The sequence below is a fragment of the Sander lucioperca genome, chromosome 3 (genome assembly GCF_008315115.2).
Source record: "Sander lucioperca isolate FBNREF2018 chromosome 3, SLUC_FBN_1.2, whole genome shotgun sequence".
Classification (NCBI taxonomy): domain Eukaryota; kingdom Metazoa; phylum Chordata; class Actinopteri; order Perciformes; family Percidae; genus Sander; species Sander lucioperca.
The window spans coordinates 25,713,605-25,728,863 of record NC_050175.1 but is presented as its reverse complement, the minus strand read 5'-3'; the positions used below and the strand labels follow the sequence as shown (position 1 = coordinate 25,728,863).

At 38.3% G+C, this 15,259-nt stretch overlaps 1 protein-coding gene across 2 annotated transcripts in view; it reads right to left on the bottom strand.

Annotated features, from left to right (window-relative positions):
* Positions 1 to 15,259, bottom strand: part of cpne7 (copine VII) — a 34,530-nt gene that overhangs the window by 15,680 nt on the left and 3,591 nt on the right. For both annotated transcript variants that reach the window (XM_031276558.2, XM_031276557.2), the window contains exons 3-11: positions 12,919 to 13,101; positions 12,641 to 12,715; positions 10,056 to 10,130; positions 5,780 to 5,863; positions 5,603 to 5,692; positions 5,329 to 5,427; positions 5,048 to 5,134; positions 4,633 to 4,692; positions 3,859 to 3,992 (exon numbers count right to left, since the gene is read on the bottom strand). In XM_031276558.2, coding sequence (XP_031132418.1) covers positions 3,859 to 3,992; positions 4,633 to 4,692; positions 5,048 to 5,134; positions 5,329 to 5,427; positions 5,603 to 5,692; positions 5,780 to 5,863; positions 10,056 to 10,130; positions 12,641 to 12,715; positions 12,919 to 13,101 — 887 coding nt within the window. The remainder of the gene's footprint in view (positions 1 to 3,858; positions 3,993 to 4,632; positions 4,693 to 5,047; positions 5,135 to 5,328; positions 5,428 to 5,602; positions 5,693 to 5,779; positions 5,864 to 10,055; positions 10,131 to 12,640; positions 12,716 to 12,918; positions 13,102 to 15,259) is intronic.

Genomic DNA, 15,259 nt, shown 5'->3' with positions numbered 1-15,259 from the left:
CTTTACACAGAACCTTGCAGTAGTATTTATTTTACAGTAGCTGTAAATGGTAATAGCAACAGACTGTGGGCTTAGTTAAAAAGACATCACTGAATATGGTGCATTGGCCATTTGAGCACATATTTGGTTACCATCATTATCCTCTGTTCCAAGAAAAAAAAACTGTGAATGAGTCCAACTTTTATTCTCTGTAATGCAACCTCTCCACATGCCCTAGCTAATGTGTTGTACTGTATCCAGATATAACACACTCCAGCAATTATGTGCCAAACAAATGAATAGAGGTCCTGCAACTGATAGAATTCAAAATGGCTTTGCTCTAAACTCACAATCAACATGTATATATTTATTTCAACTTGCTTTTTTAAATCCATTTTCATCAAAAGACCAGACCACTGTGACCTTTCAAACGCACTGGAGTACATTGTATAGATGCAAAATAATAGGAAAAACAAATTATGTGTTTGGTATTATATTGATTTACTAACAATACCGATATAGGGAAAGAATTTCAATGAAAATAATATTCTACAGGTAAATGAGTTATTCATGCTGAGCCAATTCTATCCTGAGATGTATTGTACAGCACTCATTATCTAGACCTCTAGACTCTTTCCATACTTTTATACATATGCCCTTGGAGCCTTAGTTAATTGATTTTTATGAGCAATTGACTGTTTTAAAAGATTACCAAACTCTATCTTTCCTGGTGTGATGTGACATAGTATCTTCAGTCCAGACAAGAGGGCAGAGAAGTCTACTGACAAGTCATTTTCATCACATACATTTTTGCTGTGAAGTTCATGGTGGTCCTGGTTTTCTTACTTTGTCAGCACACGTGAGGAGACACGGGGAGATGTGCTTGGTATAATAGCCCTCTCAGCAAGGTAAACGAGCCTCTGCCCACACAGACAAAAGCTAGTCACTCCAGCTCTGTAATGCACTCCTCTGCAAGGACTCTAAAATCCCACATCACCTATTTTCACTAAAGGCTAAAAGGTTTGCTTGCCCACGTTTTACACCTCAATAACAATTCCAACTTAAGAGGGATGGGCTGCCTACACTTGCCGTCACTCTTCGCCCAAATGCATGTTTGCATGTGTGAATCGCTTGTGTATATGTAAACACGGAAATGATACAGCTACAAGGATGAGCTGCTAATTTTGGGGCAGGTTTTCAGTGTCTCCAGTGCTATATCTTGGATACTATACTTAGCCAGACAGTGCTCCCCTGCTATTTAATAGGAGGATCTGCATAAATCAGGAGTCAGAGTGTTAATCCTTATCTGGCTTAGTTTATACAGATGAGAGGATCTTTCTCTGACACATATGATACTATAAATAATTTCCCATAATTAGCAAGTAGCTGCAAGCCTGCCTGCAATAACTAATAGTTTTTTTTGCATATTTCAATTAGAAAATCAAACATTTTAAAACCAACGTATATATGTGTGAAAGAAGCCAAAAACTGATAACTATCTATCAGACAGTATTTACATATACAGAAACAGGAATTCTCTTTGTTTAAATAGCGTCAGTGTCTTTAATGATTCCTCAAACAGGCTCCCTGCTGCACCTCCTCTGTCTTTACATCTGATTATACACCACGCTGTTATTTTCACCAGCCATAATGACTCCCACTTCTTTCTGAAGTGCCTGCTATCCTGGTGTTAGCCTCTGTCTCTGCATGTGTTCGTCTGTAGTTTGGGGTAATGAGCTTCTGCAAGCTAAGAAAGGGGACCAGTAGCTGCAACAGATACCAAGAGAAAACTGTATCATTGAGTTATCCACCGGAGAAAGCCGATGCAGCCACCACAGTGAGCATAGAGCCTGTGAAGTACATGCAAAGCAGTTAGCACTGTCCTTACAAATAGCAGAGGCACAGGCTTGTGTGTAGGCATGCTTTATCACAGTGCTTCCTAAACTAGAACCATTCCTTTTCTCTTTCTGTCTCCAGATATATTTTATACACATTCTGTACTTTGACCATATGTGATCTAGTCTATATTGACGACGATTAATTTAGGGGATTGCTCCATTGTCGCCGGAAGATCCACCGGATGTCCCTCGCCTTCTGCTTTCTTTATTTTAGCATTCCAAACGCCGGTCGATTTATGATGACTATGGTTAACTGCTCCTCAGATCTCTGCATTTAAATCCAGACAGCTAGCTAGACTATCTGTCCAATCTGAGTTTTCTGTTGCACGACTAAAACAACTTTTGAATGAGCACGTGTTCCACCAAAACAAGATCCTTCCCGAGGCTATTTTGCAGAGGCACCATTATTGCTTAGCACTTAGCGCCGCCCAAGACGATTGTGAGTGGTTTTAAAAAATGCCAATAAACCAGAGCATGTTTTTCTCCTATCCCGAAATGTTGTATGGACTAGCCAGACCCTCCTCTGCAGCACTATGGAGGAAGGTCTGGCATTGCGAGACTATATGTGATCTAACCAGAACTATAGGATTATATAGTAGTCAGTAGCCTAGTGCACAAGAATAGGCAACAAAGAGGATTGAGAAGATGTTGTGGACATAGTGTCTACTTTAAAGTGATGCAATGGCCACTATGTATCTTAACCTTGTGGCCACTAGACAATTCTAGGCACTTTTTATTTCTTTGTTTATTCTTAACCATCCACTTGAGTACCTTGGATTTTCTGTTTTTATTTTCGCCTCCCAGGACACCAGCAGTTCTATGGGATAACATGCCCTCCTGTTTGTAATTGTATTGGTTGTCTTTGAAATGAAAGGTTTTTGAGATATCCTATGAACTAACAGACATGCAAACACACAAACTGGACCAATTTGCAATTTAGGTCTGAGTGGAACATGGGTGTGGGGAGGAAGCCTGTGCTCTTTCTCTCTGTGGCAAGAAACTGAAGTTACATGACAAGGGTATTGACGATTTGATCATAATAACAGTTTTCTCAATAGTAACCATTGGCTGATAGTAACATATAAAAATGAAAAGGAAAGGACAGAAAAATGTAAAGGTATTTGTAAAACGGATTAAGGTAACAGGCAACTATCATCAAAACGAGTATTTTCACTTTGGTTTGTTTCATTGTGTTATTTGCTAAAATAAGAAACACTATGAGAGATGTGGTGTTGTTTATTTTATTTTTTCTGTAAACTGTTATGCAAGAATGGGTAAGAAATAAATTCACAAATTGCTTAAAAATCTATGCCAAAAATCTATAAAGGTCAAAATGTCATTTTTCTGACAGATTGTTAAAAGCTGGAAAATAATGGACAATTTGACAAAATGGCTAGTCAACTGTGTCCAGAATGTTGTGTCCATGTCCTTGACTGCTGCGACCAAGCACCCACTTCAGCCCAGATTAGCCTCATGCATAAGTAATGCCAGTAGAGGCCAAATTTGCTTGCTCTAATTTTTCCAGATACAAACAGTTTATCATGCATCACTTCTTCCTGGGTTTAACACAGATTAAAATACATTAACCAATGTAAACATGATGTGGACAATAAACAAGACTGTATTTGTGCTGCAGGTAACCAGCTGCTTTTTGACAATGTGAGGATTGTAACTATTCTTGATGCAAAAAAAAAAACATTTCAGTGAAGAAATGAATCGGAGATGGAGAAGATGATGGCCAACAGAACTAGTGAGCAAAAATGAATACCTTGCAAGATTACCTGCCATTCTGTTTCTAGTTCTTAATGTTTTCCATTCCAATCATTTGCTGTGGTTCACATGGAGTGGCTCATTTCAGTGTGAGAGAGCACACCAAAATGGCATGTAAGGGGCACTCTGCAGCTCTATTTTACAACAGGAGACCCGGACAAACCCTGTAGGCACCAAAGAACCTTTACTGAGAAACAAAAGACTAACAAACCTATCATAGTCTTGACAGATCTCCCCCACTGCTATCAGAGCCTTCAGGTACTCGTTGGGCTGGTAAGGGTTGATGTAGTGCAAAGAGCAGCTGTTCCTTGGGTCTCCATTGGAGGCTGTGAAGTCAATGGCAACCTGGTAGAAAGATGTGTGCAGCATGAATAATATGACAGAATCAATTAAGTTTTTCTTTTGCTACTTTACTTTTTATTTGGCTGCTTAAGATATTACAAACAATTATTAAGCATAATGGCAGTATAAATTATCTGATGAGAGGTAAGAACTTGCTCTTTTTACACCCACATACTGTAGATGGAAACAGCTCCAGCTCCCATACACAGCAGCCAGCTATTTCAACACGAGGAACTGCATCTACCACAGCAATCCTCATAATTAATATTCACTGCTTCAGTAATCTAGCTAGAGAGTGAGAGGTAGCACCACAGAGGGCAGACCAAAGGGCAAGAGTTGAAGGTTTGAATGTATTCCACGAAGCTGCCTACAAGAAAACTGTGTACACGGACCAAAACACTATCAGGGGATGTTTCAAGGATAAAACATATCTTTAAAAGCTGTGTAATGTAACATTTGCTGCATATTGCATGCTAATAGGCCACCAAAGCAAAGCCAAAGCAAAGTCTGTTTATCTATTAGCTATATGATCTTAAACAAAGAAGTAACATATGGAGAATTTGACAGAATTAGGTCATTCATGCAACCAGAGCCATGTGCATTTAAAAACTCAATGACAGTGAAGTGTCACTGTTTAATTTACCGTAAAGTGAATCTGGCATCCTCCCATGATGTAATCTAAGAAGGAGTACACTCTGTGTAGCTGCAAAAAAAAAAAAAGCATCTGGTCATTAAAACAGAATTAACCCAACAAATCTGTTGACTGTAAAGGGTAAAAAAAAATGTTTGCTATATCTTCTTAAAGCAGCGGGAACAAAAAAAGGCCCAGCATCCGTGCCATTTTCTCATTTTGCTGTAATACAGTGAGAGAAACTAAACAAGACTGTTTCCATGTACAGTGAATACATGCAAACAAGGGTTTATTACTACAATTCATTTATACTGATTCTGAAATTCTAAAGAACTGTTTCATACAACTAAAAGCTCCTTGGACCAGTTCCTTTTATTCCTATTTCATAATATAAAATAAAACACTGATTGGTTCAAGTGATTCCTACCTTAAGGTCACTGAGGATGACAACTCCTGAATTTTTATAGTTCCTTTTCTTCTGTTTGTACTTGGGATTCACACAATCCCACGTCACCTTAAACAAAGTACATTGAAGACAAAAAATAGGAGCATTTTGAACCTTGGCGATATATCTTTAGCACCATGACATTTGTTCCATCTGGGATGGATTTCAGTGTTTTAGAGTAAAATGAGAGGCATATTGGAATTGGATGAAATGGTTACACGGCTGTCTCTTCTTCGCTCTGCTCAGCCTCTCCACTCACTGACCTTATTTCCACTGGCAATTTTCTGCATTTCCCTGAAAGTGGCATAGAACTCGCCAATGAAGTCGTGTTTCCCCCTGGAGTCATAATCCCACACTAGGCACTGTGGAACAAACGGACAATAATGTTTTATACTTTCTCTCTGTTGGTTTGGTTGTTGATTCATCCCTCAAATCATCAGGAAATGTCTTTATTGTATTCTTGTTAAGTACTGTTTGTACAGTTTCTGACCCCTATGGCTTTTACTGATGTGGACTTAGTTGCTAAAGGTCCCTTACCTTGAGCTTCCGCTCCTCATCACAGCTGCACAGCGATATGAGAGACACTTTAAAGGGCTCCCACACAGGATTCAGGTTGTTTTTAATCACCTGTTGGAGTAGGAGCACATTACCTATAAAGCAGAGTGGCAGAAAACAGCTGTTGCTTAAACTGAAGATGGTACATGATGAATTTACCTCAGTTCTGTGCACAAGCTGTTCAGTTTCATCGTCATTGATTCGGTATATTTCCAAAAATGGGTCCGACTTGCTGAAGAGATCCTGCAGGGGAAAACAGAATATAAAAACTACTGACTCTTATTGTAACAATTAATCTAAAGGGAAGATGATGAAGTTTGATTGAGTATTTCTTCTGGTACTGTCAGGTCAAATTTCTTTCTGAAATTGCTTGAAATCAAATAAGGAAAAGTCGGGAAGTCTCATTGAGATCCAGCTCTATTTAACGAGAGACAAATGAGAACAAATGACCCACATACAACATCACATTTAACACTAGGGGTTTGATTTCATTTGATTCACAGTATTGAAGCTAATGACTCAGATGATATTTACCATGAGGTTGTGATGAACTTCACACAGGCAAAATCAGTTTGGGTTATTTCAATATGTATCTTGGTGGGGTTTTTTTGGATGGTTTATATGAAAGGAAATTGTAATTTATACAAATATCTGTTGACACTGATTTATCATAGCTGATTGCAGAGGTAATTGTCTCTGTGATTAAAGGTCAGGAAGAAGCAAGTATCAAATTTACAGCACAGTGTGGTGGCTCTTTTGGAGAAGACATCATCAAGTTTTAGAAAAATAGTTTGTTTTTTTGGTCAGAGAGGAGAGTTTGAGAATATTTTACAAGCTTCTGACTCATGCCATTCCCTAGTTATTAAATTTTTTTCATTCAATCACTGACCTTTTCCTTAAGCCAATAGCATTAATAACCTGCTGTTTCCTCCTATACAGCCTTCATTGCAGTTTTAAAATATCTTTATTGATTTCTTCAACCAATATTTGAAACTCACTAGTAAAGAACATAAACTTTCTTTTGCACTCCATTACTTCCGATATGCAAAATGCATCTGAAATGGCCCAGCATTGGGTTGTTATTTTTCCAACAGTAACTCAACGGTGGCTGTGTCCATTTACATCATCAGTGTTAGTACCAGCTAAATTGAAAACGTGTACGATTTTGGCTATTTACGGTAGCCTAAATCATCTTCTGAGTCTCAAGTACAGGCGCCTGAGAGCAGAGCAACACTGATTATTTAGGTCAATTGATTCTCCAGGGAGAAAAACAAATGATTAGTGTGAGTGTGTGTGTGTGTGTGTGTGTGTGTGTGTGTGTGTGTGTGTGTGTGTGTGTGTGTGTGTGTGTGTGTGTGTGTGTGTGTGCAGGACTGGTGCGTGCATTTCTGCGGCTTTAGACGAAACAAAATTGTGCCGCCCCTCTATTTGCAACGTAGGCTACAATATACCAACAATAACACACAGCCAATATAAGCAAAAAACTGTAACAACACAAACGCCAATATATACACATCACGCAAATAGACAAGTGCAACACACAAAGTGTCAACAAGCATTAAAGTAGGCCGACGCATGACACCTATGCGTATCTGAATGACAACAATGTCAGCAAGAGGTCTGTAGGATAATAAATCCAATAGGTTTAAACCCCTTTACAGCAGAGTCATGACATCACAGCTATTTTTTAAATATTCACATTTCAACTCATCAAAATAATGACTGTAATATTCTTTAGCCCTATATAAAAAAAAAGAACTCGTGCGTAAAACACACTGCCACACACATACACACAAGAGTGCAACAAGGCACATATTAACAGGTTCACAACTTAAAACCCTGGGGAAATCAGTTCCTTTGACCTGATATACTCATTCAACCCCGCTGTTTAAAGGAACGCTACAGGAAATCATTCCTGCCTGCTGCCATCAAACTTTTTAACTCATCTGACCTTACCCGCCCTTGTTAGATGACCACTATTAGTCTCTATCAACTTCTCTGTGCCTATTAGACCTATGGTCAGGAAACTGGACTTTTAAGCTACCTCTTATCTTTTGCACCCCACACTCCAGAATAATTACTACTTACTTATATACTATTGATAATATAATTGATGATTTTGATTGACAGACACACATTCCTCACCAATGGACTACAAGAGGCGACAAAATTAGGGCCAAACAAAACAGCTGACATTTTTTATAAGCCAACATTTTTCCATCTTAAAGTGCCACTGTCGTGGCTGGCTGATATCAATAAAGAAGAATCGTGGGGCTAGGCCTAGTCTGCCTATACACATGGGCCGCCACTGTATGTGTGTGTGTGTGTGTGTGTGTGTGTGTGTGTGTGTGTGAGACTCTGGCAGTTGGAGAGTGGGTGCGGGGACTGTGTGTACACCAAATGAGACAGTTAATGCGGCATTTCCCGCCACATTAGCCAGATACATCTCCTGAGGGACAGGAGCAAAAAGAGCTGTAGCATCCTCTCTTTGTTGTCATGGCAACCGCTAGCCAGTGGCATCAGCGGCATGGACACAGCTGTCAAAATTCAATCCTGGGCTGGGATATCAATGATTTCTCATCACTAATCCTCCTGTTCATCGACATCTACACTGTGATCCTTTAATACCTACAGCACGTTGAGGTGATACAGCTGACAAGCAGCTAATTAGAAACAGTTTGCAGCTTCAGTCATCAGCTGTAGGATAAATTGCTACACCCAATGCCAGATTAGTGGCAGCTAATTTGCATTGTTAGGAAAATGAGCATATAATACATATTGCTGATAAAATCTAATAATTATAGGAATTTAAATCCTAAAATTGTTAAACAGGTTTGTGGTATGACAGGAGCTGTTGACATTCACCATTTGCTTTATATACAATATATTTGTTTACAGGAAGTAACCGATTAAAGATGCACCATTCCATTTTTTATATTAACAATGGATCAATGAATCAAGAATGGATGGAGTGTTTAACCATCTGTTAGCTGGAGGTTTTGGTTTTACAGCCAAAATGTGGCTTTTGGTTCACCAAATATCAAACAGACAAAGTTAGCGTCTAGCAGGTGAACGTAGTGGACCATTTAACAACTAAAAAGCAAAACAAAAATTAACTAAAAGGAGAGTGAATGTTGGGTTTACATTCATCAGGTGGTTAGAAACATGACTCAAATGAATGATCTTCTGTATGTCTGCTGGATGCAGGAAGTTGCTTAAAGAATGTTTTATTAAATACTCAACGACAAAGTAATTAGAAACATTACTTTACTTTCCTTACTCACTCCTTTGTTGCCTTTTAAACAACTTCAAAGCCTCCACACACATGTTACATGTTGACAGTAAGTTTCAGCACTTATCCTATCCCATTCCAATTTGACAGAGAAGTAGTTTGCTTAGAATAAAGGAAATTGTAACCCTGCATGCAGCATTTCTTAGTTTATTCTGACCAAATTTTTTTCTAAAGAATGAGAAGGGCTGTTTTTCTAACCGGAATGACTTTGTCCGTGCACGTAACCAAAGCGAGTGTCTACCATTTTTTACAACAGTGCTGTTAGATATTTGACATGAAGCACCAAACTCTGTTCCAAATAAGCTGCACACACCATTGCTCTACAGTGATGTACCCACAGCTGTAATCACATCAGGTTAAACAAAGCAAGCAAGTCTTTTTCTCCAGGCAGAAACTCTACTGCCAGTAGCACACTGGAAATTTGAAGCAAATATCACATGGAGGGAAAGATGCCCTTTATTTTTATTTTTATTTCCTGGGTCAGAGGAATGAGGGTCAGGTTCAATTTTACTGTCAGAGTAGCAGGAAACTGAAAACTGCAATTTCAAAAATAAATGTACATGCTGTAGAAAGAAATAATTTTTTTCTCCCAATACATCTGGGAATCAAGGGAAGCCTCTAAGTGTGGCATCCTAAGGCTCGCTCCTAAGAACATGGAGCAATTTTAGATCATCAAAGTTGTAATTGGTTGCAAGCTCCTGCTGTCTTTTTGATTGAAATATACCTTCAGCAAAGTTTGACAGTGTGAGAGCAGTAGCAGTTAAAGTCAGTGATAGTCATAGTTAAAGTAAAACCATATGAATTCAAAAAGAACAGTAAAAGCAAATTATGATATCATGTGCCTCGTGCACTCGTAAGTTGCCAAATGAGTATTGTACCTTTGCATGTTAGAGCATAATGTCACTGCAAATATGTGATATCAAGTGTTATTATCATTTTTCTCTCTCCCTGTAACATGAAATTATATAATGATTTAAAAATAATACTTTAAATGTAAATCCCTTTAAGGCCAGGGATGCAGTGTGAATACATTCTGACAGCATCATGATTATGATTTTACTACTATCCCTGTCTAGTGCTACTAAACCATAACTAATTAAATATGAACCGTGTTATTTCCATCAAACTATGTGCTCTGCTCACCTTATCATCAAGCTTCTTGGCACAGAAGGAGAGCTCCACATACCCGTTGTTGCCAGAAATTTCCTCAGCGTGCACCTGAGAGGACATAAGATTTGTCAGTTACAGTTTGTGCTTATGGGCTTCATTATTTCATTGAAAGAAATCACAACCGCATAATCTACTGTGGTATCTGAAGGGCCTATAAGGTTAAAGTCTGTATAAAGCTCAAATGTGCTGAGATATTATGAGCCCTGTGTTAGTGACCTAAGTTTAATGATTTTCCTCTCAGCAGAGTAATGTGTTGAAGAGGATGTTCTATTTGATTCTGTGATTGGGGGCTGAGTGGGATCAATGAATTTATGTGTAGTGTTGGAGCCCCTCAGATGGACTCGGACCTTTACTTGCCAACTCACATCTATTTACTTTATCTAACATGTTACCTAAACGTACCCCTTATAAGCCTGCAGCAAGAGCAGAGTGCATATTGGCAGTGTATTCTCCAGACTTTCCATGGAGTCTGTAAATTGATGCTGAAAAGTTGATATAATAAAACCTTTATGATCAAGTACAGTGTCAGCAGAGTTCCTCTTCCACACACCTGCAACACAGCATCGCAACTAAAGATACCACACTACATTTCAGGAAAGAAAGAAAAAAGCTCATAAAAGTCACACTAAAATTGAAACTCAACACTAGAAATATATTTTTATATAATAATAATAATAATAATAATATATTTAGTTGCAGAGTAAGAGAAAGCCTCTAGAATATTAAGGGGAAGGTATTATCTGCCAGTATTTAAAACAAGCTGCTTTACTTGAGTTGCATTGCTAAAAGTAACTTTTACTGTAGTAGCAGTTGCACTGTGGTAAGCAGTTAAGTGAAGTGGTTTTTACTTAACATAGGACTGCAGGACATTAAAACTAAAGAGTAGAGAGCCCCATTAGCTATAAACTAATGGCCCCCCGCTGTTATAGGTTATTGTCTCAACTTGAACAGTCAACTTTTTATGGATGTAACAGTTACCACATACAGTACAGTGCAACAGTAAAGTTTTGTAAAAGCTCTCTGACATTACCAAATGGCTGCTCTGTTTGTTTGTTTATACCTGTGTTAAAAAGAATCACCGAGCACCCTCTGCTGCTGGGCCAAAAGTTTTTTTATGCTCTTATCAACATGGGAGCAGAGAAATATGCTTGCTTTATGTAAATGTTTATTATTGCAAAAATCCAAAACACTTACAAATTACTGTCTAGAATATTCTGCAAAATAACCTTATAGGTAGCCTACGTATGTTAAAAAAAAATATGAGTCATATGGCCACATGACATATTGTGTTGTCGTTATTATTATTATTATTATTATTAATTATCCATATAGCAGCCTACTTCTTTATATTGCAATATTTATTGATTGATGCGTGACCCCAGACTAACTCAAAGACTTCAGGGCTAATCACTGGATCTTCACTGTCCACAGAACAGCCCCTGGTTAAGGTTATGGTAAGGGATCGAGAAATGCATTATGTCAATAGGAGTCCTGACAAGTAGCCTATAGAAGTACAATTGTATGTGTACTGTATGTGTTTCTGTGTGTTTCCTAACTATTGTGATTTTATATAAGGAAACTCAATTCGGTCTATTGTGTCTCTATCGCATAAAATACATTCATGGTTGCATCAATACATATATTAAAAACATATACACTTTCTATATAGCAGGCAAAAACAGATGATATAGATCTCTATATTTGCTTAGATGAAATGGAGAAAAAATCCTCTTGTGTGAAATCTCACAGTTATCCTGAAGACCTTCAAAAGGTCTTTGCTGTTGCTCTGGTTTCAATAAAGTCAAACTCTGGTAAGGAATTAAATGATGAGTTCGTCTTTTTTTCTTATCCCTCAGCGCAGGGATCCAATCCATTACTATCGATAATAGTGCTGCCATTGCACAGTTTGTATTTATTGAAGAGCACTTGTATTGGGTGCAGGTCCTGTCATCATGTCCACATCCTGCCTCTCTTATGTATTCCCAAACAAGATAGAGTGGAAGACTGCACGATCTAGCTCGTCTTTTTTTTTATATTGTACTACCACCACCGGCTTGTTAACTATAAGATGCTGGTTAATGAACCAACAGCTCCTCTCTTCCATATCTGACATGTGATTTCTTATACATACATCATTTCCTCTTGCTTCCCTGCGTGATTTGGCATATATGGCAGGAACAGAGCCCCATGGCACCAAAAATGGGCACTAGCATATAGAAAGTGCTTAGAGAGGATGTATGCTCTTAACAACTACCAACACACACAAAAACAGCAATGCAAAGCAGAAATATGAAGCCATTCTGTGATTGTGGTGTCTTAAACTTTATCTTTGAGAAAGTATTTGAAAACAGTCCAAAAAAATAGAGCTGCAGGATTTAAGATGATTGAAAACATTTTTTTAAAGAATATAGAAATCCTTTTTACCTATCAATTTGCCATCCATTATTTCTCTCAGCGCTCACCGGCCATTAGCTATTAACTTCCACTATCTTTATATACAGCTATCTAGACCATTTAATTTCACTAGAGCAGGTCATAAGCAAAATGTTAGAATCTACCGTGATGGTGGATTTGCCGGCATATTTCCCATACTTCAGTAACAAAGGCTTCAACATCTTCTTTTGGGCCACAATCTGAAAAGAGCAAGATAAACACATTGTTGGCCTTGAGCCTTTCTTAGCAGTAAAGGGCAGAGAACAGGGATCTGAGTCATCAACACCAGCGTCAGGTATATTTACTACAAACATTCACCTCCAACATGTTTTAGATCTTTTATGGCAGATAAATCTGAGTTTTTATGGCACAAAATTAAATAGTCATAGTGGCATCTGCCTACCTGGCCAAGAGTGCACTCCACCCCACCAAGAAAGTCATCATCGCGGGTCCCGATGCTGTGAGTGCCGTGGATGTCATAGACTTCTAATCGCAGCTTCTGAACCTCCTCAAAGTAGTAGTCCAGTGAAAACACCTTGGCAAAGACCGGGTGCAAGTTGCTCTTGATCACTTCTGTCCTGTCCAGCTGAGAGGGAACACACACTTAATATGTATAAACATTGTAATATTGGGCGCCCAGGTAGCTCAGTTGGTAGAGCGGGTGCCCATATATAGAGCTTTACTCCTCGACACAGCGGGCCCGGGTTCGACTCCGAACTGCGGCCCTTTGCTGCATGTCATTCCTCCTCTCTCTCACCTTTCATGTCTTCAGCTGTCCTGTCAAGTAAAGGCCTAAAATGCCCAAAAAATAATCTTAAAAAAACATTGTAATATTGCATTTTGTAATTCACGATATGTGTGTGTAATAAAAGCAAATAGACCTTATGAAGTGATAGCACTTTTGCAGTTTGTAACCTATATAGTTTTCCAGCAAGATTTGGATTGGAAGGAATGGAAAACATAACTTCTATCTTCCTACTTAATTTGAAGAAAAACAGTGTCTACAGAAAGGCAAATGTTATTTTGTTCCATCAAGAGGATGATGTGAGAGAAGATTGGAGAGCTCGGACATTTAATCTCAGCGTACAGAAAACGTCCATGCTTGTCTTTCATTGCCTGACAAGGAAAAGCTGAGCTCTCTGAGGCCCCATCTGTTCATGATGTAGGATTTAGCTCTCACACAGCTCCACAAACATTTATATGCTGTCCAATTTGTCACAAGGAAAAATTATCATTGAATATGATATTTAAGTCTATGGAGGTTATTTATTTCCACATTTAATAATGATATACATGCAGTAACAATCTGCATACTCTGCTGTTTTTTATTACCTCAATTTAAAAAAAAACACAGAAGAGAACAGACCCATCAATAAAAAGGCATAATCTGGAAATGATCTATTGATATTAAATAAAACTCACACAGGTGTTCAGTTGGGTTGAGATCTAGAGACACTGAAGGCTATAAAGCATGATTTATATCATTTTCATACCTATTGAACCATTCAACCCCTAGTTCCCTTTAAAAGGGGGCATTAGCGCCATTAAAAGAGACCACTCCCATCAGGATAGAAATATTTCATCATAGAATTAGAGCGATGACTCAGAATAACTTTGTATTGCTTTGCAGTGACCTTCTATCTAATGGTGCAAGTGAAACTCATCCCACCTGTATGGAAGCATCGTCACTATCTTCTACTTTCATTAATTTAGTTTTCTAGCCTTATTTGTAACCCATCTGTAATTGCATTATAAAACCTCAAACGTCACTATCGTTGCTCATTTTACCCTTGTGTTTCACACTGTTGCCAGTTTACACGCTGAGGTAGGACGTCAGCCAGAAACATCCATATACATGAATAAACAATTTAATTGGAGTGCTGTCCTGCTGTTGAATTTTTAAATTTTGAGAATTCAGCACCCTTCCACACAAAACTCACATTTGCAATTCAATTTGCTCATTAGTAAATAGTAAAACATATTACATTTGTTGCCTTAAATAGGTTTTTTTTGTCACATCTTCATTAGTTTGAACTAAAAAATAAACAGCACTGGGTGGAAAATAATCAGACTTTGGTCTCTGTCACGGTTCTAAATTAATACTTGACTATAGTTCTGTTAACATCCGCCTCACTTTTTGAGATTTTTATTATGAAAATAATAATAATAATAATAATAATAATAATCATCATCATCATCATCATCATCATCATCATCATCATCATCATCATCAGACAATACCAACTGCAGTGGATGGCTGGTAGCAGGGACTGCTCTACTGCTCTACAGTTTCCTTTTCACTCTGGCAGAGATCATAAAGAAGGAGCTTCCAGCTTCCTCAGCCTCATTCATCCCCATTTATCTTTATTGCCTTCTCTCGTCTTCTCCTCTCTTTGTGCCATCTGGATGGACAGATTTGGGATGAGTCTGATGAGTCTGTTTGTTGATGAAAGCTTATCAGAGCAACGGAGGAGAGGTTCTGCAGAAGTCTGTGACGCCTGTTTGTTGTTGGTGGGGGGACCGAATTATAGAGAGATCCCTTACATGGAAAATTAAGGCTTTCTCTAATCAGTTCTGCCAGGTGGGTAGAGCATCATCTCTGTAGCTCGATTATAACTAACCCCTTTAGCTTAGGTCAGGTATCAGAAGAACGATGAGCTTTTGAATTAACTCACTATCATGGGAGAACGTAGAGTCCAGGTTACACAAAAAGAAGAGAAATCTCTTGTGGGACAAAACGTTAA